Source organism: Cryptomeria japonica, chromosome 7, assembly GCF_030272615.1.
Source record: "Cryptomeria japonica chromosome 7, Sugi_1.0, whole genome shotgun sequence".
In the NCBI taxonomy this organism is placed as follows: domain Eukaryota; kingdom Viridiplantae; phylum Streptophyta; class Pinopsida; order Cupressales; family Cupressaceae; genus Cryptomeria; species Cryptomeria japonica.
Window position 1 is genome coordinate 789,565,706 of NC_081411.1, and position 24,742 is coordinate 789,590,447.

Below are 24,742 nucleotides of genomic sequence, written 5' to 3' on the forward strand. Positions count from 1 at the left end.
ACTTTGCTATCTTTAGTCCGATAGATTGTTGCTCCTCATTGGTCGGTGTTGCCACCTCCACCTCTCTCCCTAGTCTATATAAGCATGCTACCTAGCTTGTATTTTCATCTTCTTAAATGCACTATGTTGTTACTCAACTATTCTATTGTAGAAGGTTTGAGCTCTTAATGCAATTCTATCACATCGATTTTCGTATATCTCTTAGAATCATTGGTTTGCTTCCATTTTGCATTTTAGTTTATGTAGCTTAGATCTCTCTTACAAATACTTGGGTTTTATTTCTTATTCAAGATTTCTAACAAGAAGATGAAATGTCATACATAAAATCTGAATTGATTCAACTTCCATTATGATATTTGTATTCACTAACATACAAAATATAAATGTATACATGCATATAAACACATACAAATAATAGATATGAGTAAATACACAATTATACATCTCCTTAAGAATATCTCATGTATAATATATATAGATTAATAAGAATATATTCTAGTTCTCATATTATTCTCAATTTAGATGACTTGTCTCCATGTTGAATTTCATATATGCAAACAACAAATCTAAGTCCTCAACATCTAAAGAATTCTCCCATAGCGACCTACTAGTATCCAAATCATTCGTACTAAAATTGTAGTTAGATTATTAATATTTAATTGATTAACCTAAATAACCTATTAGAAAAATATTTTTTTCTTTCATAAAAACATACAATACAATAATATATTAAAAAATATTTTTAATATTATTTAGTAAAATTCTTTTAGATATATTTTTAGAACTAGTGGTAATAGCATGAGGAAACTTATTTTTGAAGCTATATATCTTCTTGAGAATATGCCAGAGACAAAAAATAATCAATAAGTTTGTTCTAGTTCTCATATTCTTCTTTGACTAAACCTCATATCTCATTGCTTTTGCATGCAAACAACACATTTAGGTCCTCATCTAAAGTGTTGTCCACTAGACTACTCAATATTTAAATAATATCATATTCTTCTTTATCTAAACCTCTCATCTATATATTTGCTTCTACATGCAAACATTACATCTATTCCCTCATCTGGACTGTTGTTCCCTACATAAAATAGGATTTGTGAAGACACTAGAATTATTCATCTAGTTATCAACCATTGATTACCATTTACCATTAATATTATTACCGTTATAAGATCCATTAAATGTCATTTATCATCATTATTAATCATTCAATTATCATTTAATTAATAAAAACTAATGATCTAATTAAATATGTCAAAAATGTATAATTATTCTCCCATATCTTTTCCATTAGTTAACTTACTCATCAAATCAATATCTTCTCAATTGAAAAATTTATTAAATAGATTAAAAAATTCATTATTATCTTCTCATGACCCTGAAATAGTACTTTTCCATAGCCACTTTAGTTAACTCTTGGTCTTTGATTGTATCCATCACTTCATTCTATTTTTTTGAAATACCTTTCCCTCTCATCATTTTCATAAACCAAGTCTTTATGCAAGTTTACTCAAAAAATATAGTGTTATGTTAATGAGTTGCATTCACATCCCTTCATGAGAAAATTGCTATAGTACATTCAATCTCGAGGTTTGTAGGATTTGATTTCTTTGTGTTCTTTATTTATGCTTTCAAGTCTTTGTTTTTTAGATTTCTATTTTTCCGGTGCATTCATTTTGAATCAATTTTCTACGTCATTCGCCATCCATATAATACCAAGGATCATGTTGTACAACTTTAGAAGCATTTTTATTTTAGTTTTGTTCATCATTAGAATCATGCACTCAAAGCACACAAAGCAAAGCTTAGCATAGAGCCATCGCATAACATATCAAAGCATTACACATCAATCTAACTAACAATATTTTTCTTCATAAAAATGTAAATTATTAATGTATATATGTACATAAACATATAGATTAATAATAGACATAATAGATAGGAGTAATACATAACCATACGTATCCTTGATAGTTTCTTGTGTACAAAGCACAAATTAGTACACAACATATTTTAGTTCTCATATTTTTCCCTATTTAGACGTCTCCATATTTACTTTTCCATGCTAACAACACATCTAAGTCCTTAGTATCTAGAGGATCGTCCTTAGACCTACTAGCATCCAAATCATAAGTATTAGAAATAATAATTTAGATTATTAATAATATTTATTTAATTCACCTAAATAATCTATTAAGAAATGTATTTTTCTTCCATAAAGATATATGATGCAATAATATATGAAAAAATATTTATTTTTAATACTATTTAATATAATTTTTCTATATATTTTTCATCTTAATTTTCACATATAAAAATAAAATTTAGTAAAATTAAATATCTTAATGAAAAATATATTTTCAAAATATAAGTGTTACAATTTTCTCATATAAACTTAATCTCTAATTTTGCATGTATTAATATTATTTAATTTTATCAGATTTTCACAATCTATAACTATATGATTTAAATACAATAATTATTTTTTCTTTCAATATTAATGATAATATTTTTATTATAATATATTATATTTATAAATATTTTTTCCTATTTTATTTTATAAGATTTTATTTATATATTAAAATTTATATCTTTTGCATAAAGTGTAGTTTATAATAACAATAAAAATCCAAAGATCTAATAGCATGAGTAAATGACGATTAAATTTATATATTAAAGAATTAACATTCTAAAAATATTAACAATTTAACAATATTATAGAACAATAATATTAGTAAAATATACTAACTATACTTAATATATAGATTATTCACTATTTTACAAAATAGAATTTCATGTGTTATGTCTAAAAATAATCAAATTAATAAGAATGTAAAAAAATTGAAAAAATAGATATGATTATGTCAAGTAAAAAGTAAAATTTAATAATATATCAAATTGCAATATATTATAATTAAGAATAGGAAATTTGATATTTTCTTGGATTACATTATATAAACCTATTTTATGATAATCATCAAGATGAAATACCAAATATATCTACATAAAAACTTAACAAGATGGATTGTAACATGTATGATCAAGTTAAAATCTCTTAACTAGTAAACCTATATATATCTATTTAATTATAATATAGATAAACGAACCAAAACCTCTTAACTAATAAATCATATCTATATTCATTTAATTGTAATATAGATAAACGAACCAAAACTTCATTATTGATAAACCATATCTATACCCTGTTAATGTAATAGAGATAAACGAACCAAAATTTCTAACTGTTAATGTAATATAGATAAATGAACCAAAATCTCTTAACTGATAACTGTTAATGTAATATAGATAAACGAACCAAAATCTTTTCACTGATAAACTATATTTATATCCATTTAATTGTAATATAAAGCAACAAACCAAAATCTCTTAATTGATAAATCATATCTATTTAATTGTACATAGATAAACTAACCAAAATCTTTAAAGACTATTTATGTGAAAATTGAACAAATGAACAATTCCATTGAATTCATGTTCTCAAGGTAATTAAGTGGGAGGAAATTTTTTTACAACTAATATTTCTTAAGGAAACATGAACATACTTAAGTTCCGAAGGCATAAATAAAGCTCATTTCTAAAAGCCTCATATTGTTCCTATGTAGATTCTGACTTAACTTTCTACTTTGGGCACAAAGGCATAGAGAAGAGCATATGAAAGGGCAGTTACTGCCAGCTTTTAATTAACGGTCAATGAACGGAAATCAACACTCCAACTGCCTTAACGTTCATACTGCACGGATTTCCCAGACTCCAAAAAGAATACAATGCACAACGTATACACATTGTCATAGAACATAGGAGGTATATACATTCATGTACATGTACATGCATTTGCATGGGTATTACTACTTCCAATATGTAAGTTTTCTGATTGACAGTGTGGTCACATGTGGCTCGAAGATATGATGAAATGGGCGTTCTACCCAATGAAAAGATCTTTGTCTAGTTCTCACTTTGACCACTTCAATAGGGATTGGAGGGAAGAAGAAACAATGGCAGAAAATAGGTGTATTGCCCCTGATATTTTGCAGTGTGAAAAGTACAAGTTTGTTGGAGAAAAGCCTATTTGGAGTCTTATGGATGAATGGGCATGCATAATATGTGGAAGGGGAACTGTGCTTTTGGTTTCTTTTGTCAGTAGCCAACGGTCTGAGATCTTACCATTTGCCTTCATCCAAGACCAGGGCAACAGCTGATACTTTCAACTGGTTAATAATTATAGCATATTGAATGAAAACCAAGTAGGTGAATAGTATAGGGATGTGGGTTTAATGTCTAGGTATTGAAAAAACAGTCTTTAATGGAGAATTTTGATAATTGTGATTAATTAATGTGCACCGACTAGGGATTATACGGTGACATGTCGTATGGAAGAGTAGTGGAAAGAAGGAAGGTGGGGATTGTTTTGTCAAACAGTTACTGAATTTGTATAATAATAAAAAAATATTTTGCTATTTTTCAAGAAAGGGTGAGGAACACCACATCACAAGTTGTGCATATATTGCCTTCTTTCCTTCCCACTTTCTTCACTCCTGAGCTGCTGCTGTTCTCTCATCCTTCATTCATTCTGTGATGCAGAGCATTGGCAGTCTGTGTCTGTCTGTGCTGTTGTGTTATTCTTGCAGCTAGGGATGTGCTCAGATTAGTTGAAGGGCTTGCTTTTGATGGGCATTGTGGATTGGGGATTTCTAGCGTGCAATTAGAGCATTAGAGCTATTTTCTAAAGCCATTGTCCTAATTCTCTACGATTGGACTCATAAGCATATACACTGTGTACTGCATTTTGTGAATGCTTAATGTGTTGTGTTTCCTGTGCTGTAATTCCGAGAAGCTGCATTGTGGATTGTGTGGTGTTTTGAAGCTTTTTAGATCTGTGTTTTAGTTGTGGAGAGTGTATGCCGTGCCCTTGCTCAAACTTGAGCTATTGCTTCAGTTTAGATCTGTATTTTCGGCATATCTGATAGCAGTCTATAAAAGTATCTTTTTCCTTCTTTTTTTCTTTTTTTAATTATTGAAGTATGTTACACTTGTAGATCAGGGGCATTCATTACGTGGTGTTGTTTCTGCATTGAATACATTTGTGGGCGCCCTGATTGATACACACACTGAAGTTGCACACCCATCTAAGCTAATTTCGTTACCATCTCTGTCTCTATGGTCTTTTCCCATTGCATGTTCTATCTGAAAAATCTTTCAGTTGTGTCATTGTCATAAAAGTTCAGGTTTGAAGTGGGTTTCTGCTACTCTATTGAATTGTAGATTTTCAATGGCTTCAAGTCTTTGCATTTTGGTGCTGGCCCTTTGCATTGGAGCCGCAGTAGCAGGGCATGACTATGGTGCTGCCCTTAGCAAAAGCATCCTTTTTTATGAGGCACAGAGATCTGGCCTTCTTCCTGCCAATCAGAGAGTCACCTGGCGTTCTCATTCTGGTCTCCAAGATGGGAAGGCGAATGGGGTATGGTTCCCCCCTATTTAAACTATGTAAAACGTCCTATTTATATCATTTCCGTAAGTATAGCTTGTAACCATTACAATAGGATCTTAACTCTGATCTAACCTCCTTACTGGGCAATGGAGTTTGATGTAGGTTTTATTTTCCTGTCACATTGTGTTCACTTTGTAGTGAACGATGATACCTGAGGATCAGTTCCTTACTCTTTTTACCTGCAAATTTTGCAGGTTGATCTCGTAGGAGGCTATTACGATGCCGGAGATAACGTCAAATTTGGCCTGCCAATGGCATTTACAGTGACAATGCTATCATGGAGTGTTATAGAATATGGTAAGCAAATGGCGAGCAGTGGGGAGTTGGGTCATGCAATGGATGCTATCAAATGGGGTAGTGATTATCTTATCAAAGCTCACCCAGAGCCTGATGTATTGTATGGAGAGGTCGGTAAAATTAATTTTATGTTTTATTCAATTCTGTTGTGATCTGTTATACCTATGCTCATTTTGTTTTTGGTCATATTTTTCAGGTGGGCGATGGCAGCTCAGATCATTATTGTTGGCAAAGGCCAGAGGATATGACCACTCCTCGCCAAGCATACAGAATTGATGCAAACAATCCAGGCTCAGATCTTGCAGGAGAAACAGCTGCTGCAATGGCTGCTGCTTCAATAGTTTTCAGACACTCAAATCCTGCATACTCTAATGAGCTTCTCAGTCATGCTAGACAGGTTAACTTCAAGCCATTTTATAAAAAGCTAGTTATTATATTTAGTTGCATTGTGTTCGTATTAGGCTAGGAAACATTTTTCAGGGTTTTCCCACTTGGTTGCTAACATCTCTGTAATCGCTCCTTGCAGCTCTTTACATTTGCTGATAAATACAGAGGCAAATATGATAGCAGCATCACCGTTGCACGGAAGTACTATGGTTCTATGAGTGGATATGCGGTAAGTCTGATATGCCCTCTTAACATTTTAGCCTGGATTGTTTGTTTTAAACTATGTTTGGGATTTGTTTTCTTCTTTTCTTGCAAGGCTTTACTTTATTAGCAATGCCCTGTTTTTACAATTAAGGTTTGTGAGCGTTTATCCCTTCTAACTGATTAAACAACTACATGCAACTCTTCCAGGATGAGCTTCTTTGGGCGGCCGCATGGCTTCATGAAGCTACTGGGGATCTATCTTACATGGAGTACCTAATTAACAATGCTGGTCCCCTTGGTGGAACTGGGTGGGCAATGACGGAATTCAGTTGGGATGTCAAGTATGCCGGAGTTCAAGTTCTGGCATCCAAGGTGGGCAATGATAAAATGTGCTTTTATCTATGTTCTGTTCATGTTTACTCAATGATGACAATTTTTTTTGCTTCGTTATTTTGGTGCCCTGCAGTTCCTTATGCAAGGTAGAGGAAAGCAAAGTGAGGCTGTATTGCAAGGTTACCAGGAAAAAGCAGAGTACTTCCTCTGTGCATGTATGCAGAAAGGAAATCGAAATGTGCAGAGAACACCTGGTGGGCTTCTGTATGTGCAGAAATGGAACAATATTCAGTTTGTGACAAGTGCCTCTTTTCTCCTCTCAGTTTATTCTGATTACCTTACTTCTGCTGGCAAAAGCGTGCAATGCCCGATGGGATCTGTGCAGCCCTCAGAGCTTCTAGCCTTAGCCAAATCTCAGGTAAACATGAACTGAATATGCATCATTGCCCCGGATTTGTAGTTGTTCATGGAAAGCTTGTTCCGTTTATTTGATCCGTTCATATGCCTTGCCTTCTGAACTGCACACGAAAGTTCAGCATTTCATAGGCTCTGCTCCTGACTAAATTCTGTTTACCCATCTGCAGGTTGATTATATCCTTGGAGACAACCCTAGAGCAACGAGCTATATGGTTGGATATGGCAGCAACTATCCCAGCCAAGTTCACCACAGAGCTTCGTCTATAGTATCATACAAAGTGGACTCATCATTTGTGAGCTGCAAGGGGGGTTACGCAACTTGGTTTAGCAGGAAGAGCAGCGACCCTAATGTTTTGGTGGGTGCTATTGTTGGAGGTCCTGATGGGAATGATAATTTCGCAGATGAAAGAGACAACTATGAGCAGACAGAGCCTGCCACTTATAACAATGGCCCTCTAATTGGTCTTTTGGCCAGACTAAATAGAGGTGCTGGCTTCAATCAGCTCCTTCCAGGTAATTTCTGAAATAAATCAAGATCTAGTCCTTGTTGCAGTTCTTGATTTCTATTCAAAATACTATGCACATACTCGAAGTTGGTTTGTTTTGTTGATTCAAAGTTTGATGTTGAATGTTGATTGAACTAATTGGGATATATTTCGGTGCAGTTGTTGTTCCTGCCCCAACAAACACACCCACGACATCTCCATCTCCAGCAACCACGCCAAAACCATCTCCTTCCCCAGCAGGTAATCCCCAGTCTAATAGTAATACACCCTAATCTTCAAAAATTTCAAATATTGAACAAGGGTGTATATTTTTGTCGGCCATCATGTTATTAATTCGGATGCATTGTGTGCAGGCAACACTCCACTTGTGGTATCACAGACAGTGACCTCCTCTTGGGGCTACAGCGGACGGACTTACTACAGATATTCTGCACTTATAACAAACAAATCTAAGCAAACTGTGAAGAACCTTAAGCTGGCAATTCAAGGGCTTTATGGCCCTGTTTGGGGTTTGTCAAAAACAGAAGACTCCCTTTACAGCTATCCCAAATGGTTACAATCCCTTTCCCCAGGGCAGAGTTTTGATTTTGTCTACATACATGCAGGTCCTCAAGCTTCCATCTCTGTATCTAGTTATGACTTGAATTGATCTGAACCGTGTTTTCTGTTCTACGTTTTATGGTATTTATAGTTTAATAGGAAAGAGTCACAGGCAGAGTCATCAATTTGTCGTTCTATATGAGTTCCTGGTCATTTGACAGGTATTAGTCTCGCAAGTGAACTAATCCACCTCGAGTGTTTTGAGTCCTATCCATTCCGTTGCCTTTCTTCATTGAAGATTTTAATGCCTCCTAAATCAGGTCTGTACAGTCTTGTGAACAAAAAAGTATTGTTATAGTATTGTTTGAGGCAGATAAGAGGAGAATGAAGTGAAGAGAGAATTACTGTGCTCATCCTTCAGCTCCTTATTGTTCATCTCAAGTCCCATTGTCCATTTACTGCTGCATTTACTGCTGTCAAGGTAACTGTTATATATGTGCATGTGTTGTTTTTATGGTCGATATCTCCATCTTTGTAAAACTGAGTGAAGAGGATTAAAATTGAGGGAAGAAGATTTTGCTGGGCCTAGCACCACTCTCTGCAAGAAAGTAGAGATGTTGAGAAGTTATAGGTCTACTGCCTTTTTTTGTAAGTTTTTGTTTTGAAGATGTGATTTAATGGAGAAGTGATTTTATTGTTAAATGGTTGCCTTATTCTACATTTCAAATCAAAAATGTATTTTCTGATTTTAGTGAATGAAATTGTATATTGGATTATAGTAACTTCACATTATGTGTACTTACATACACTTATGCAATAATAGACATGATATTTGCACAATCCACTAATAATAGTGTTTGAATTCCTTCTAAATGCTTCTGGATAATACTTACATACACTTATGCAATAATAGACATGATATTTGCATAATACACTTATGTGTACTTACAATACACTTATGCAATAATAGACATGATATTTGCACAATCCACTAATAATAGTGTTTGAATTCCTTCTAAATGCTTCTGGATAATAAAAATATGTAACAGTTACACCCAGAATCAATTCAAGCACCAAATTGCAAATCACTTTCTATCCAAGTACACGCAAACTTATAATGGTAATTTGTTTGATTGAGGCACAGAATTGAGGATCCTGTGTTTGGCTGGGTACACAATTGCTCAATACATTTTAACGGTAGCTTTCTTTTGCCTGTCTAAATTAGGTGTCAGCAATGTTAGTATTAGTAAAGGGATCTACCAAAACAAATCTGAAAGCCAACAAATCAACCAGTAATAAAGAGAAATAAAAATATTTAATAAGTAGAACCAAAACTTACAAAGCATTAAAGGTTTAAAGGAAAGTAGATGAAGCAACCTCATTTTAATCTACAGTGAACAATTCATCTGAAATTTTAGTTATACTATCAATAACCACGATGAGGGTAAAATTAATAGGGCTAATTATTACCGTCTTTGCAGTGTTCAAGCCACTGTTAATTGTAATGCCGAAGTGCTGAGTAACGTTTTAATCACTGATAATTTTTAACATTTTGTTCTGTCCTGTTGGAAATTGATAGGGAGCACAAGAATTGTTGCAGCTTTGTTGAAATTGGTTATTCCATCCCTGGCTATTTGTTAAAATTTTGTTCTTTCGTTGTAAATTGGTAAGGAGCGTACTTTAGGTTGAAACCTCTTGAATTGAGAAGTTAAGACTGAGGGGTATTAATTTTGGTGGATGGATGCTACCACTCTCAACAGTTGTGCTCAGTTGTGCTCGGATCTGATCTGAAAGACATCATACTTCTTGAAACTTCGTTGTAAATTGGTAAGGAGCGTACTTTAGGTTGAAACCTCTTGAATTGAGAAGTTAAGACTGAGGGGTATTAATTTTGGTGGATGGATGCTACCACTCTCAACAGTTGTGCTCAGTTGTGCTCGGATCTGATCTGAAAGACATCATACTTCTTGAAACTTCGTTTGTTAGTATTTTTGGTATCTCAAGATGCATAGGAACTATGGTATTCTGATTTCATCTCTTTTTTATTTTATCTTTGGGGGTTTGAATCTTGGTGGATTCATACTATTGTTCTCAACAGTTGTGCTGTGAAAATTTATTTAGTGAGGAATAAAACAAATTAGGAATCCATCTTTCGAGTGTATGAATTAGAAATACAATAGTGGTAGTTGTCCAAAGGTAAGATATCAACTCCAAATACCCAGCTTTATGACTGTAAATAGTTTATGACCACAAGAGCTTATGCATGCCTGAGCTGGCCTAAAGATGGATAATTTGTATTTTTGAAAAAGAGAGGTCACAAGTTTAAAACCTGCAGTGGCCTTGTTTGTAGCACAGTTAGGTGCTTGGGAGTGCCGGGTAGTCCATATCGTGGACTGTACTGTGATTCATTTACATTTTCACCAAAAAGAATGTTTATGACCTCAGGTAGCTTTAGAGCTTGCCTAAAGATTGATAACTTGTACTCTTCGAAGCTAGGTGCCAAGTTCAAATCTTGCAGGGGCCTTGTTTGTAGCACAGTTAGATGCCTGGAGTATGGGGTAGTCCTATATTACTATAAGCCATTTGTAGACACAAAATAGAAAGCTCATATTACTATAAGTCATTTTTAGACAAAAAATAAAAGGCCCATATAATGGACTATAAAACAATCCATTTACATTTACACCAAAAAGAATGTTTGTAAATAACTTCTCAAGCATACAAATGACAAATGATTGTTCATTTTAATTTCCAAATAGAAGTATTTCTAAAATAACTTTTCCCCTTGTTTTAATTACCAAAACAAAAACTAAATTGTCACCCAATGATAATAAAAAAAGTGAGATTCCAATCTTAAACACCACAGAATTCAAACGACGTTATGAGTATGTATTAATCTTCTAATGCTGAATCTATACATAGAAAATATTTAATTAAAAACAATTTTATTGAGTTGTAAGATTTTTTGAATGGACGTTTCTTAACTGATTTAACTATATTGAACTAAATAATCATAGGATTATGATTATATAACTGATTGATGTTGGAGGTGAAAGATGTTGACAGTTGAGTATTATCAAAATTCTGATATGATGTTAATGTTTAGAAACCAAAAAAAATAAGGATGTCTAGAAATAATTAATCTATTAAATATTCATTCTACTGTTCGTTATTTTTTAACGTTGAAGTTTCTTGTCTTTTTCTTTCGACGTCTCAATAAAGATGTTTTCTAGAGTTCCTTCTTTAGGAGGTTTTTTTTTTGTTGTAAATTTCATATTTGACTTTAAAAAAGGCAACAAATAGTTCATTTTGAACTACAAATTAGGTTTAGTAATATATTACATTTTAGTTTTTTAAAAGTATGATTAAAGTGATTATTACTGGTATTTGTATCAAAATGAGGTCCCATGGTTACATCTATTGTAATTTATATATTAAATGATTGAATATAAATATTATAAATATAAATAATTTTTAGAAATATTTTATTATTATTCATTTTGTGAAATGTTATGGTCATCTATGTGAAAAAATAGAATGTACTAAAATTGTTTCAAGCCTCAATGAAATGTTTCATTTTTCCTAGCTTTAAAACATTTTTTAGAAATATTTTATTATCATTTTGTAGAAATGTTACAATCATCTATGTGAAAAATAGAATGTACTAAAATTATTTCAAGTCTAAATGGAATGTTTCATTTTTGGGAGCTTTAAATATTAAATAAAAAATGTAATGCAAATGAATTTTTTTTCTAAAATAGTGATTGAAAATTAAGACAAATAACATAAATTGAAAGAAATTTTAGAGTTAATTATTTTTATTTTATATTTATTTGTTTAGTGTATTAAATTGTATGATATTTTGTTAGAATTTAATTGTAAAATTTTGAATTAATTTTTATTGATTTATATATTTTAAATAACATATATTAAGAATTTTATTTAAAAAATATAAATGATTTATCTAATAGTCATTACATTTAAGTGATATTTTTAATCTCTTTAATGTATACTATTTCTAATTACATATAAGAGATGTCAAAATGAGTTTGTAAAATAAAATGTTGAAAGTGAATAAAGTTTGTTTGTTTTTCAATTAAATATATCTATAAATAATCCAAATTTTAAATATTATTTAATTGAATATATTCTAATCAATCCAAAAACACACATACATCAATAAATTCTAATAATTAAAATCAACTTAATTTAAACAAGACAAGCTTTAGGAAAAGCTTAAGATAAATGTGTTTAAAGATTAGATAAAATTCATTATAGCTGTAAATATGGAGGTGCATTGTTTCTTTAAATGATCCCTTTGATCAAAACTAAATTTCTTCTTTTTGTTTGGGATTTTAATAATAGAGTTCAAATTGAGATGCTAAAGAGTTAAATCTCTTAATTCAAATAAAATTATATATAATATTTTTTGATCGGTAATAATGGTTTATTTATATTAAGATATTAGGATTTAATATTGGACAGAACCAAGTGGGGCTAGAACCAAGGAGCCTCTTCCCTAACTAACAAGGCACTAAAGTACAAGTCCATAAACAAGTTGAGCGGAGAGACATACTCAAGATTCCTTCTTCCTTCACTCTCTTGTCTTTTTTCCTCTTCACCTCTATCCATCCTTCCTCTAGCCCGCTTCCAGCATCTCCGTCTTGGTTTCTATCATAGAAGACCTCCCCATCTCATCTGTGCTTCATGAACAATCTTATTTAGCATTTTTCTCCAAACCATCACAACACCCAGCCTTAGAACTATTTTTTGCCTTTGCATCCAAATTACTACTTTTTCCTACTATGTCAACATCACTAACAGTATTAACATTATTAGCAGTTAGCAACCACTGTCCTTGAGGCTCCCGAGGCTTTGGAAGGCAAAGGGGCATAACACTGTACTGAGGGATCTTTGATCTGTAAGGCATGGAAAACTACCATTTCATTTGAATCTTTCGGGGATTCACTTTGGCCATCATTTTTAACCACATAATGCTTATCAGAGACCTCCTTCCACCAAGTTCCCTATTTGTTAGATTTCTTCTTTTCACAATATGTAGCATTATGTCTTAATTGGAAACATCTACGACATCTAAAAGGGATGCCCTGATAATCTATGAGTTGTAGCCAACTACTCTCTCCAGTTTTCAAAGTAATTTAACAGGGAAACTATTCTTCAAATCCATTTTAACCAAAATATAAGCATAGGTTGTATGTTGAAACCCCAAGGAGCCCTCATCCACCCCCAAAAATTTGCCCAAAGAATCTTCAATTGCTTCAAAACGAGATTCAAACAAGAAATGTAAAGGAAGGTATGGAAGTCTTACCCATGTTGGGATTTTGTCAAAGGATTTTGAGATAGGGTTGAAAGATGAATACCACAGTTTCAGAAGGAGCATATACTTGTCCTTCCAACTCCATTGTTACTCAAAGGATATTCTTCATGTCTTGTTCATTATTGAAGACAACCACAAAAAAACCCTGTGCTCTAGGAAAAATTTGGACTTCCCCTCAAGGATGGGTTTTTAGAGCTTAGTGATCCAGCTGTGAAGTTCGCCTAGACTTCGCCGAAAACCCTTAAATCTTCCAATCAACCCCCACTCAGAGAAATATTTCTCATTTTCTCTAATTTTTCTTGCTATTTCCACTCCTAAGCAAATTGTTGGCTTGTCTGAAGCAACAATCCTTTAACCTTTGCATGTTGCACATGCCCCTATTTTTCTTTCACCTGTTTTGATCACCTTGCATGCCCTTCGATCCCAACCCTCTCACTAATGCTACATCTAGCTATACACAAATTTTCTACCCATGAAAAACTCTCTTAACCATTAGCAGGCTGAAAAGCATGAGTTAAATCAATGCCACCAAACCCTAGTCCTCCTCCCATTGAGCCCACTCAAGAAAAAACTACCACAAAAGAGAAAGAGACACACCCATTGCATCCATTGCATACGGGAACCAACAAGGCAAAGGGGCAACACCATTGATCACATCACCATCTCTATTGAAAAACCCTAGCCCTAGGATTGTTGTGCAGTGCCATTCAAGACTTTAAAAAAATATATTAAATTTATATACTAGTTACGTGTGCAGATAGGATGATAAAATACAAGAATGGTTTGGTGTTGCACTTGATGAATTTTTTTAATATTATTTGAATACTTAATGTTATATAATAAAATTAATTATAAGTTAGATTTTTGAAATACTTATTATTAAATATATATTCATGCCGTAGAGATTTTACATATGTGTTAACCATTGAGTAAAATCACCTACTCATTGAACTCTAGAGTTAGTCACTGTTGATTGTAGGGCCCATATCTACTTATCAAATGAATGTCTAGGATTAGTAAGTAGAATGAGCCAAATGTTGCATTCTTGTTGGTTACAATAAAAGTAATGACTATCTAACACAATGTAAAAAACAATTGATATAGTCTTTTATTTGAGGTCTATGGATAACAAGCTTATGTTAATCATTGCACAATGGTGCACATAGCTAATTAGACTATAATTTCAAGCCTAAATGATCTTCATCTCTAGCAAACAAATCCAAATCTTGTAAGAATGGTTAATTATTGAACAAGTCTATTTTTTGGCATTCACCATCCTATTAATATAAATGCATTAGGTGTTGGTAGTTATCTTCAATAATGAAGGCCAAACCTTCTGCTCTATTAATAAAGGTCCCAATCATCTCCTTTAACAAGAAAACTCAAGTCTTGTAAGTGCACCGTTTTAAACAAAAAAAACTATTGAACAAGTATATTTTTGACATTAGTCATCCAACAAATATGGATGCATTAGGTATTGGTAGTTCTCCACTTATGGTGTGGTAGATAATGACCTCCCCTAGAATGTATAATAAATTAGTCTACTATATATGTTTCACATTGATTAGTGTTAATGCCTTCTTATTGGTGTGAGAAAATGCAAAATCTCCCTTCTATCTTATGCAAATAAATGATCATACAAAGAAAGTGGAGAATATCACATTATCTTATCACTAAGTCCTAAAGGGACCCGAGGGTTCACCTAAAGATCATCACTCCTTAGGGACTATAGTGGAAGGCTTACATTAGTTCATTCATTAATAAAGTATGTATATGAAGGACACAATATTCTGAGGAGAGGATTAAATCAACATATATCAATTTATACTTTATTAAACATTAATTTTCATTAACAACTTCTCCAAATATGAACCCCAAATGATTAGAACAATATTTACTAATATTTTCCTAATGATAAAGCAATTAACTAACACATAATCATACATGCACATAAAGAACACTAGATTTATGTGGAAACCTGGAATGGGAAAACCATGGTGAGAAAAGTTTCTTGGATCTACTTGTTAGCAACAATCAAGAAGGAAGACTGAGAGGGAGGGAGGTGAATCAGTCTTCACCAAATCAAATCAAATTAAACTTCAAAACATAAATTGATAAACTGCAACAATGAATCAGATAAGCAAATCAACAACACAACAAACAACACCAAGATTTTGACATTGAAAACCCGGTTAAGGGAAAAACCACGGTGGGAACCTACCCACAGTTAGATGATACTCTGCATTAGTATGTGAAAATATTACAATGGGGAATGCACATGCATTCAGGCACGCTGCCTAGAGCTCACTGCTCAAAAGATATATGCATGGAAGGCTATAACCCTCTGGGAAGTCACACTGACTTACAATATGATTCAGACTACAATCCAAAAGAAATGAACTGCAATGATAGCATCTACAAATGCCTGATGACAATTCCAGTTAAGCACAACTGTCTGCTCTGCAACACCAATCTCACCTTAGCACTACACTGAATGATAAGTCTCTTGTTCACACAATCAACTCTCTCTGATAATGCAGACACAATATCGATACCTAAATTACATAAGTATCTCACCTATAAATACCAATCATCAACCTTCATAACAAGGTCAGCTAAACCCTCAACCCTCAACTCACAATTACAAAAATTATATTACATGATACAAAGATCGATCAGCAGACTAATATAATATTTTACATTACATAACATAGACCAAATTTGAATTCCCAAATGATCACATACATCGAAAAACATGCCAAGATCAACCACAACACACTACACCACTAGAAATACCACATAACATGAAAATCATCACCGATTCATAGAAACCACCAAAAACTCTCACAATGATCAATGTGGATCACCAAAACAAATAGGACACGACTAGGAAACCCCAACAAGCACATTAGAACCATTCGAAACAGTTGCACCAACACCACTTTTCAAATCTTCATCGATCAACATCTAGAAAACTCAAGAACACAACCAATCGACAACTGTCACAAAGAAAGATAACTTGCAAAGCACCAAATCATGAGCCATCATAAAGGAAGATATATAAGATCATCCCAAACAATATCTCAAAGTCTCAGAACAAGATCTAATCACACTGGAATATACCGGAGGAAATACCAGATTCTGCAAAACACTGATCAACAAAACCAAACTTCAAAACCGAATCAGATATTCTTTCCAAACTCACCGGAATAAATCACAGGAATATGTTGACATCAATGACAACAACATATCCTAGCAACAATAATGACAACAACCAAATCCAAAAATCTCCCCAACAATCCAACAATCTCCCCCTTTGGCATTGATGGCAACATATGAATGTGAAAAACAATCAATGCAAAGAAAGAAGATATCACCAACAAACTCCCCCTAAGATCAAGATAGATAAAGCAGTTTTTCACACGATCTCTATCCCCCTTTGACAACAATGCCAAAGATCTCCAAAATAGAAAACCAAACTCTCTCCCAAAACAAAAACATGAATCTCTCTCCCTAGGATACAACCAAATCAACAAACTACTCTAGTAGAGGAGCAACATCAACTCATCAATCCAGATAGAAGAATAAGGCTCTGAATTCCACTGGATCGATGCAACTCAATGCATCTAATTATCATCAGGAGGGGTGGATACCTGTAACTTGTCTCTGAAATAGACAAATGTATACGTAGGCAAAGGTTTAGTGAAAATATCAAGAATTTATTCCTTTGTAGATACATACTCCAACTTCACCTTCCCTTCACATACTTAGTTTGAGATATAAAGATACCTTTTCTTGTCTGTGCAATTTGCAAACCTAAGAAAAACTTCACCTCACCAATCATAGACATCTCAAATTCTTTCTACATATCACTGGCAAACTTCATACTCATATCATCATCACCACCAAAAATAATGTCATCAAAAAAGACTTCAAAAATCAAAATGTTATCATTTTCAATTTTAAAGTACAGATTACTGTCAGTAGCACCTTTGGTAAATCCCAATTTCAATAAATATTTGTCTAATCTAACATAGCTCTAGGAGCTTGTTTTAGTCCATAAAGTGCTTTCTTCAACTTACATACCATGTCTCCATCATCCGATGGTGAAAATCCATTGGGTTGCTCAATGTAAACTTCTTCCTCTAGATCACCATTCTAAAATGCAAATTTGACATCCATATGATATACCTTGAAATCTTTATAAGCAACATAAGCAAGTGATAGTCTAATAGCTTCAATTCTGGCAACTGGAGAAAAAGTTTCCTCATAATCAATTCCTTCTTGCTGTGAATATCCTTTGCAGACCAGTCTAGCTTTATTTCTGACTACTTCACTAGATTCATTCAATTTGTTCCTAAAAACCCACTTAGTACCAATAACATTTTTATCCTTAGGTCTAGGTACAAGTTCCCAAGTGTTGTTCTTTTCAATCTGATCCAATTCTTCTTTCATGGCTCTTATCTAGTTTTCATCTTTACAGGCTTCAACAACATCTATAGTTTCAACTTTAAAAATCAGACATACTTCTTCTACAACTAACCTTCTTCTAGTCATCACACCTTTATTCTTGTCACCAATAATCTGATTCTCAGAATGATTCCATCTAACATACCTCGAACTCTTCTGATTGTTCTGATCCTTAGGTTCTTGCACATCATCACCAGTAGCAACAACATCCGGATTAACAATTTCTACCGGATCATTCTGCTTAGGCTCTTCAGGCTGAATAGGATTTAAAACAACATGTTGACCATCATCATAAGCTCTGATCTCCTTCCCAAGGTTCTCATCCACCTTCACATTTGCACTCTCAATTATCTTTCTCAGTCTCTTGTTATAGCATCGGTAGGCTTTACTTTTTGTGAAATATCCCAAAAAGATACCTTCATCACTTCTAGCAAAACTTTCCGAGGTCCCCATCTCTCTTAATATAACATTTGCTACCAAACACTTTGAAATATTTCACAGTAGAAATATGACCAAACCAAAACTCATAAGGGGTCTTACAGGTATCACCTTTGATATGAGCTCTATTGAATGTATAAACTGTAGTGCTAATAGCTTCTCTCAAGTAGACCTTCAGAACATTTCCTTCAATCAACATGGTTCTTGCAACATCCAAAATAGTACTATTCTTCCTTTCAACAATCCCATTCTACTGTGGAGTCCTAGGAGCAGATAGCTGTCTTCTAATTACATGCATCTCATAGAATGAATTGAATTCACTGAAATATAATTCTCCACCTCTATCAGATCTCAGACACTTCAGCTTCAACCCAGACTCAGTTTCAACTTTAGCTTTGAATATCTTAAATTTCTCAATTGCTTCTAATTTTTCCTTCAAAAAGACAACCCACATCATTTTGGAATAATCATCAATTAGTAGCATAACGTATCTATCACCCTACACACTTCTAACATTTGTAGGTCCACATAGGTTAGTATGCACAAGATCCAACAATCCATCAGATGTATAAGGTTTGCTCTTGAAAGAAATCCTTGTTTTCTTACCCAATTGACACTCCTTACATACCGGATTAACAAGTTTAACAATTTTAGGTAGATCTCTAACAACTTGCGTAGAACTGATCTTAATCAATGAATCAAAGTTTACATGAAACATCCTTCTATGCCACAACCAACTCTCATTTATCTTAGCAATCAAACAACTTTTCTCACTGGCATTCAAATGAAAAATGTTACCTTCAGTCTTAATCCCAGATGTAATCTCTATACCAAAGGCATTCAAGATCTTGCATTTACCATCCTTGAATTGTATATCATAACCCTTATCAACCATCTGTCCAACACTCAAAAGATTATGCTTCAAACCTTCAACATACAATACATCATCAGTGTTATTCTTATCATCAAAAGAAATAGAACCTCTCCCACAGATTACACAGGCTTTGTCATCTCCAAATATAACTATTCCACCATCATACCTTTCCATGCTTACAAATTTGCTTTTGTCATCGGTCATATGATGTGAACAATTGTTCTCAATCACATACACCCTTTTCTTCTACCTTAGCGGCCAAATATTTCTTCACAACCTAACAACTTGTGGAATCAATAGGTACCGTTGGCATTTTGATGATGTTTGTACTTAGTTGTGATTGTCATTGATGGAAACACACTTATTTGCTATATGAGTTATTCTCAACCGGTAGTATGTGATGTATTGTTCAAAACTAGTATTGTATGCCATTGTATTCATAGTCTCTATTTGTAGAAGACTATCGGTGTTTGCAGAAGGAGCTTACCGGTCAAAGCATGACCGAGGACCTCAAAGCGGTACGAGGACCTCAAGCAGTTTGAGGACCCCAAGAGGCAACCGATCTTTTAAGATTGGAACACTATGTTCTAGTTTACCAGTCTTTGTTTGTAAACCGGTAATCGATATACTTTGTTTTGTTAACCGACAAACTTGTAAAGTGTGATGAGTTATCATACACCAACACCGATGCAGTGATTCTGTGCCATGTTACAAATTATGTCTAGATGCACTGCACCTAGGAAATTGTAATCTAATCTCATTGGACTGACATGAAATCAGATTCCTATACGGGGACATCATGTCTAGGGTTTTGAGTGTGTTGCGTAAGAAGATTAGGTCTTTGCAAGAAGGTATCTTGTGACAGAGATTGAACATGCGAAGGACAGAAGACTAAAGTAATGATGCAATGCATTAACAGTGAGCAATCAAGGATTTAACTAAGCATTTTGTGCTACTTTGTAGATCATTTGTTGATTACTAATCTCTTCAACAAGTTAGAAACCCTTAACCAGGTAGGCTCAGTTAAGCCTGTTCTAAATCCTCTAACAAGGTGGTTCACAGTTGTGGATCTAAAATCCTTTAACAGGGTAGTCTTTAACAGGACTTATCTCCTAACTGAGATCGGGATTCCTAACAGGATCTGTTCTAGTGAAGATCATTGTAAGGCCTTAACCGGTCTGACCTTAACCGGTCTGGTTGCTATTTTGCAGATAGTAGACTTGTGAGTTTTACTCACCGTGGTTTTTCCCATTTGGGTTTCCACGTCAAAATATCTTGTGTTATGGTGATTGTGTTATTGTGGATGAATGCTTTATTTGCTATTTGGCTTGTTTGTGTATTAACCGATTTGCTGTTGAAAGGGCTATACCGGTCTGTAGTTAAACTGCTTAAGTGTTTGGTAAAGTTTTTGGGTATACTAATTCACCCCCCTCTCTTAGTATTCATCAATTGGTATCAGAGCCAACCTTTCTTTAAGTCTAACCACTTGAAAGGAGATATGGGGGAATACAACATGAGGGAACTCACTCACCGTCTGGTTGAGTCTGAGAGAGCCTATGATGAACTTAAGGTCAAGTATAAAGCTTCTTTAGCCAAAAGAAGAGAACTTGTTGAGCAAATGCTTGAAATTACTGAAAAATAACTCTTCTGATGAAGCAGACATGGATGCCCTAGTCGAAGAAGTGGAGAAAATGAATGAGTCCAAAACTAATCTGAGGAGGGAGCTGGAAGGACTGACCATTAGGATGAGTCAAGAACTGGAAAACTAAAGAAAAGCTAAGGATCTAGTGAAGGACAAGGAGAACGAGATCTTTAAGTTGAATCAAGAAATTGGCACCATTACCGCTTATCTGCAAGAGGGTAAGGAAGAGAAAGAAGAAATGCAAGCAGAACTCAATGCAACCATTTCTCAAAATGAAACCCTAATGAAGACCAATGAAGCTCTTTCCAAAGAACTTGCTGAGACAAAGGAGATACTTGCAAAGTTCAACTGGAGCGCTGCAAAATTGGACCAAAAGTCGGAATCAATGAAGCCATCAAGGGATACCACTGGACTTGGTTTCTCTGCATATGAGGAAGGTGAATCCTCTGGAACTAAGATTGATGCACCAAAAGAGCAATCAATACCTAAGAACAACAACAAAAGAAAAAGTAAGTCAAAGTTCAAACTTTAACTGTCATAAGGAAGGACATACTGCCAATGTATGTAGGAGCAAGACTTATAATAATTTCCCTTACATGCAAAACAACGAGTATAACCATAAGGCTAGAACTAGTAGATTTAATGGTCATTGTTATGCATGCAACAAATTTGGGCATAGATATTTTGAGTGTAGATCGGTTATGAAAAAACCTGGAGGTTATACACCAAGATAGAAAGGAGTTGTCCAAGAACCTCTTATGAACCGGAACCCAAACCGGTATAGAACCTATGACCACTGGTCAAATGGTTATGGAGCGACAAACGGTTGGAGTGCAACCTATGTGATCTATCGTGGTAGCGGTCACACTGCTACAACATGTAGGAGAAAGAATGGAAAGGTGAACACTAGACCATGGAGAGTACCTGATATGGTATGCTATTGTTGTCACAAACTAGGGCATCTTTCCAGAGCATGCAGACTGAGACAAAATCCATCGGAAGACAAATCGGTCGACCCAGAAGGTAAAGGAAAGGTCGATGTTGAAACTGTTCAGGCAAATATGAATAAAACTTGGAAAAATAAATCTTAAGAGAAGCCACAAGATGTACTAGTTTCTACACCCAGTGTGGAGACCCTTGAATAAGAAAATTGAGCTTTGAAAAGCTTAAGGGGGAACATATCGGTAACAATGTTTTGAACCCCCAAAGTATATTGGTAAAGTGCTTTTATCGGTATTGGTTACCTATAGATCGACAAAAGAAATGAAGTGGTAAAAGGTAAAATTAGGGTTTGTACCCTAACGGTGATGCATTTATTATGGTAGGTAGGAGCATGTATAAAGGTGACCCTTGTAGTCATTTTTACTTAGCTATTTTCGAAGAAGTATTTGTCTAACTTGAGCAACGCAACAAAAGCGATCAATCTTGCATTCGAAGAAATCCAGAAAGAAATCTTGTGCAAGACCCAACAATCAATTTAAGCTATCCATAGTGGAGGTCAGAGTGGTAAAACAAGCTTTTGGAGAAGTGTGTTGTGATAGACATCGACGAACCCTAGTTCTGAGTGAAAAGGTATTTTTTCATCGAATCACTCTTATCATTCATAATTATTTAGACATGGCTTCTACATCCAAAGTCTCTTCTAGTTCTTCCGCACCTGAGGAGTCATCCAAATCTCTTAGGAAGAAGTTGAATTACAATGCCCTATCTCAAATTCTCGCCGGAGTCATTATCAAAGGGGATGTTTCTGGTTATATTGATTGCAGACTGGAAGACCTAGGGTCTCTAGTGATTCACTCCCAGTTGAGTTTGTTTTATGGAAAATATAAGAAGATTAAACCAGAGTACAATGTGATCGAGAAGAAGAAATTCCACAATGCAGTATATTTTCTCGAGGAATTCACATAAGATCATATAATAATTATTCTTAGTAGGGTTCATGGTGACAAGATGTATCTTGAGCGAACCCATGATATCACACCGGAGGCAATCCATGTCATGACCGATTTTTGCAATATTGGAGAAGTCCCTGTTCTTCGTAAGGTCACAAAAGCCAAAGTAGAAAAGCTCACCGGTTCTGTGAGTGACAAGAGGGAAATGACTGTCAACACCATTAGAGATGACTTGGTGAAGTATGCGTGCATGGTGATCAGGTATAGAGTATTTTATGCCAGCAGAATGAATTCTGTTCCTACAACTGCGGTGAATGCCGCTTATCGAATGATCAAGGAAGATGCAGAGTACGACTTGTGTACCTGCATGCAAAAACAACTCATGGAGAATTTGAAATCCATCAAAGAGGACAAGGCACTAAGGTTCAAGTTCGGTCAACTACTTGTTGGGTTGTTTTTCTACTTTCAGGGGTATTTTCTGGGATTTGGCAATGTTCAATGGTCAAGTGACCTATCGGTTACAAGAAAAATCAAGGAGAGTCTGCAAGCAGTAGGATCTACTTATTCGGAGACTCTGAACAGGTATTTTGATGAGTTCAGATTGAAGATGAACCAAAGAACAAGGCTATCGGGTGACTTGGTTAAGAAGTATGAAGATGATATTTGTTTCACAATCAAAGTGGATCATTGCATAATGGAAGCGATTGAGCCAAGAAAAGAGGAAGTTGAGCCTATGGGCTATGAAGTGGTGAACGATATACTCATTGGGTATGCCTCTACCCTACTTGCTTCACCGCATGATCCAAAGAAGAAGAGGACCAGTACCTACTCTGAGAGAGTTAATCCTACTGAAGTACCGAAGCAGAAGAAGAGGAAAGTTGTGTCATCGACATCTACACCGGTTACATCTGCTGCTAGTCCAAAAGTACCAAGAGGTCACCAACCAAGAAGAAACTGGAGGCTATTCCACCTAAGGTATTTGAAAGGAAGAGGAAACCAAGAGAAAGTGGAGAAGGAGAAAGTGAAGAAAGAGAAAGCAGAGCAAGAGAAAGCGAAGAAAGAGAAAGAGGAGAAGGAGAAAGTGGAGAAGGAGAAAGTGGAGAAGGAGAAAGTGGAGAAGGAGAAAGAGGAGAAAGAGGAGAAAGCAACAAAGGAGAAAGAGGAGAAAGAGGAGAAAGAGAAGGCCAACAAGGAGGCCAATGAGAAAGAAGAGCAGGAGAAGAAGAGACAAGAGGAGATCAAAGCAAAGGAAGGTGGACAGACTTCTGAGACTCCCAAGGCAACCAGAGATCAAGTTCAAGCTAAATAGGTTGATCCCACCGGTCACAATGAATTGACTCTTGCCTGTCTTACCAAATCTGTAGATGAAAATGAGCTACTTAGAAGCATTCAACTTGCTTAAGAAATATTGGAGGAGCGAAGAAAGAAGAAAGAAAAAGATGTTATTCAACTTGTTGTTGATACTCTTTCAACCTTAGTCCCCGATATCGATCTTTCCGGTATCGATTCCTCACTGGCCCAGTTGAAGCTTCTATGCACAATAGTGGGTGATCAAGTGAAATCATTGGAAGATGTTGCCCAGGCTATTGCAGAGAAAAAACATGAAAAGGCACTAAAAGTTGCATTGGTGAAGCAATTTAACGAAGACAGAGACAAGCTGATCCATCAAAGGGATGATATCAGTCTGGCAATGGTTGAAGGACATAAACTCTTGAGCAAAATCTGCCAGCCCGATCTATTTTGTGATGATGCTACGAAGAAGAAAGGTGAAATCCAATCAGAATTAGAGCAGTATATAGAGACCTTCAAAGTGCCATACGATTCCTTCACAGTGTATGGGCAGACTGTACAAACTCATAAGCAATAGATTGCCATGATTGATTTAGAGATCTGCA

General features: G+C 34.7%; 1 protein-coding gene across 1 annotated transcript; it reads left to right on the forward strand.

Annotated features, from left to right (window-relative positions):
• Positions 1–4,278: 4,278 nt before the first annotated feature.
• On the forward strand, positions 4,279–8,895 carry LOC131068953 (endoglucanase 19). The gene is made up of 9 exons (XM_058004240.2): positions 4,279–5,479; positions 5,704–5,916; positions 6,003–6,203; positions 6,333–6,422; positions 6,605–6,769; positions 6,864–7,148; positions 7,315–7,660; positions 7,813–7,893; positions 8,007–8,895. The coding sequence occupies exons 1-9, from the start codon at positions 5,291–5,293 to the stop codon at positions 8,300–8,302; spliced, it is 1,866 nt and encodes a 621-aa protein (XP_057860223.1). The 5' UTR covers positions 4,279–5,290; the 3' UTR covers positions 8,303–8,895.
• Positions 8,896–24,742: the final 15,847 nt, after the last annotated feature.

Coding starts and splice junctions, on each gene's coding strand:
- LOC131068953 (XM_058004240.2), top strand. CDS start 5,291: ATGGCTTCAAGTCTTTGCATTTTGGTGCTGGCCCTTTGCATTGGAGCC. Junction 6,423..6,604: donor GTTCTATGAGTGGATATGCG/GTAAGTCTGATA, acceptor CAACTCTTCCAG/GATGAGCTTCTTTGGGCGGC. Junction 7,661..7,812: donor CTTCAATCAGCTCCTTCCAG/GTAATTTCTGAA, acceptor ATTTCGGTGCAG/TTGTTGTTCCTGCCCCAACA.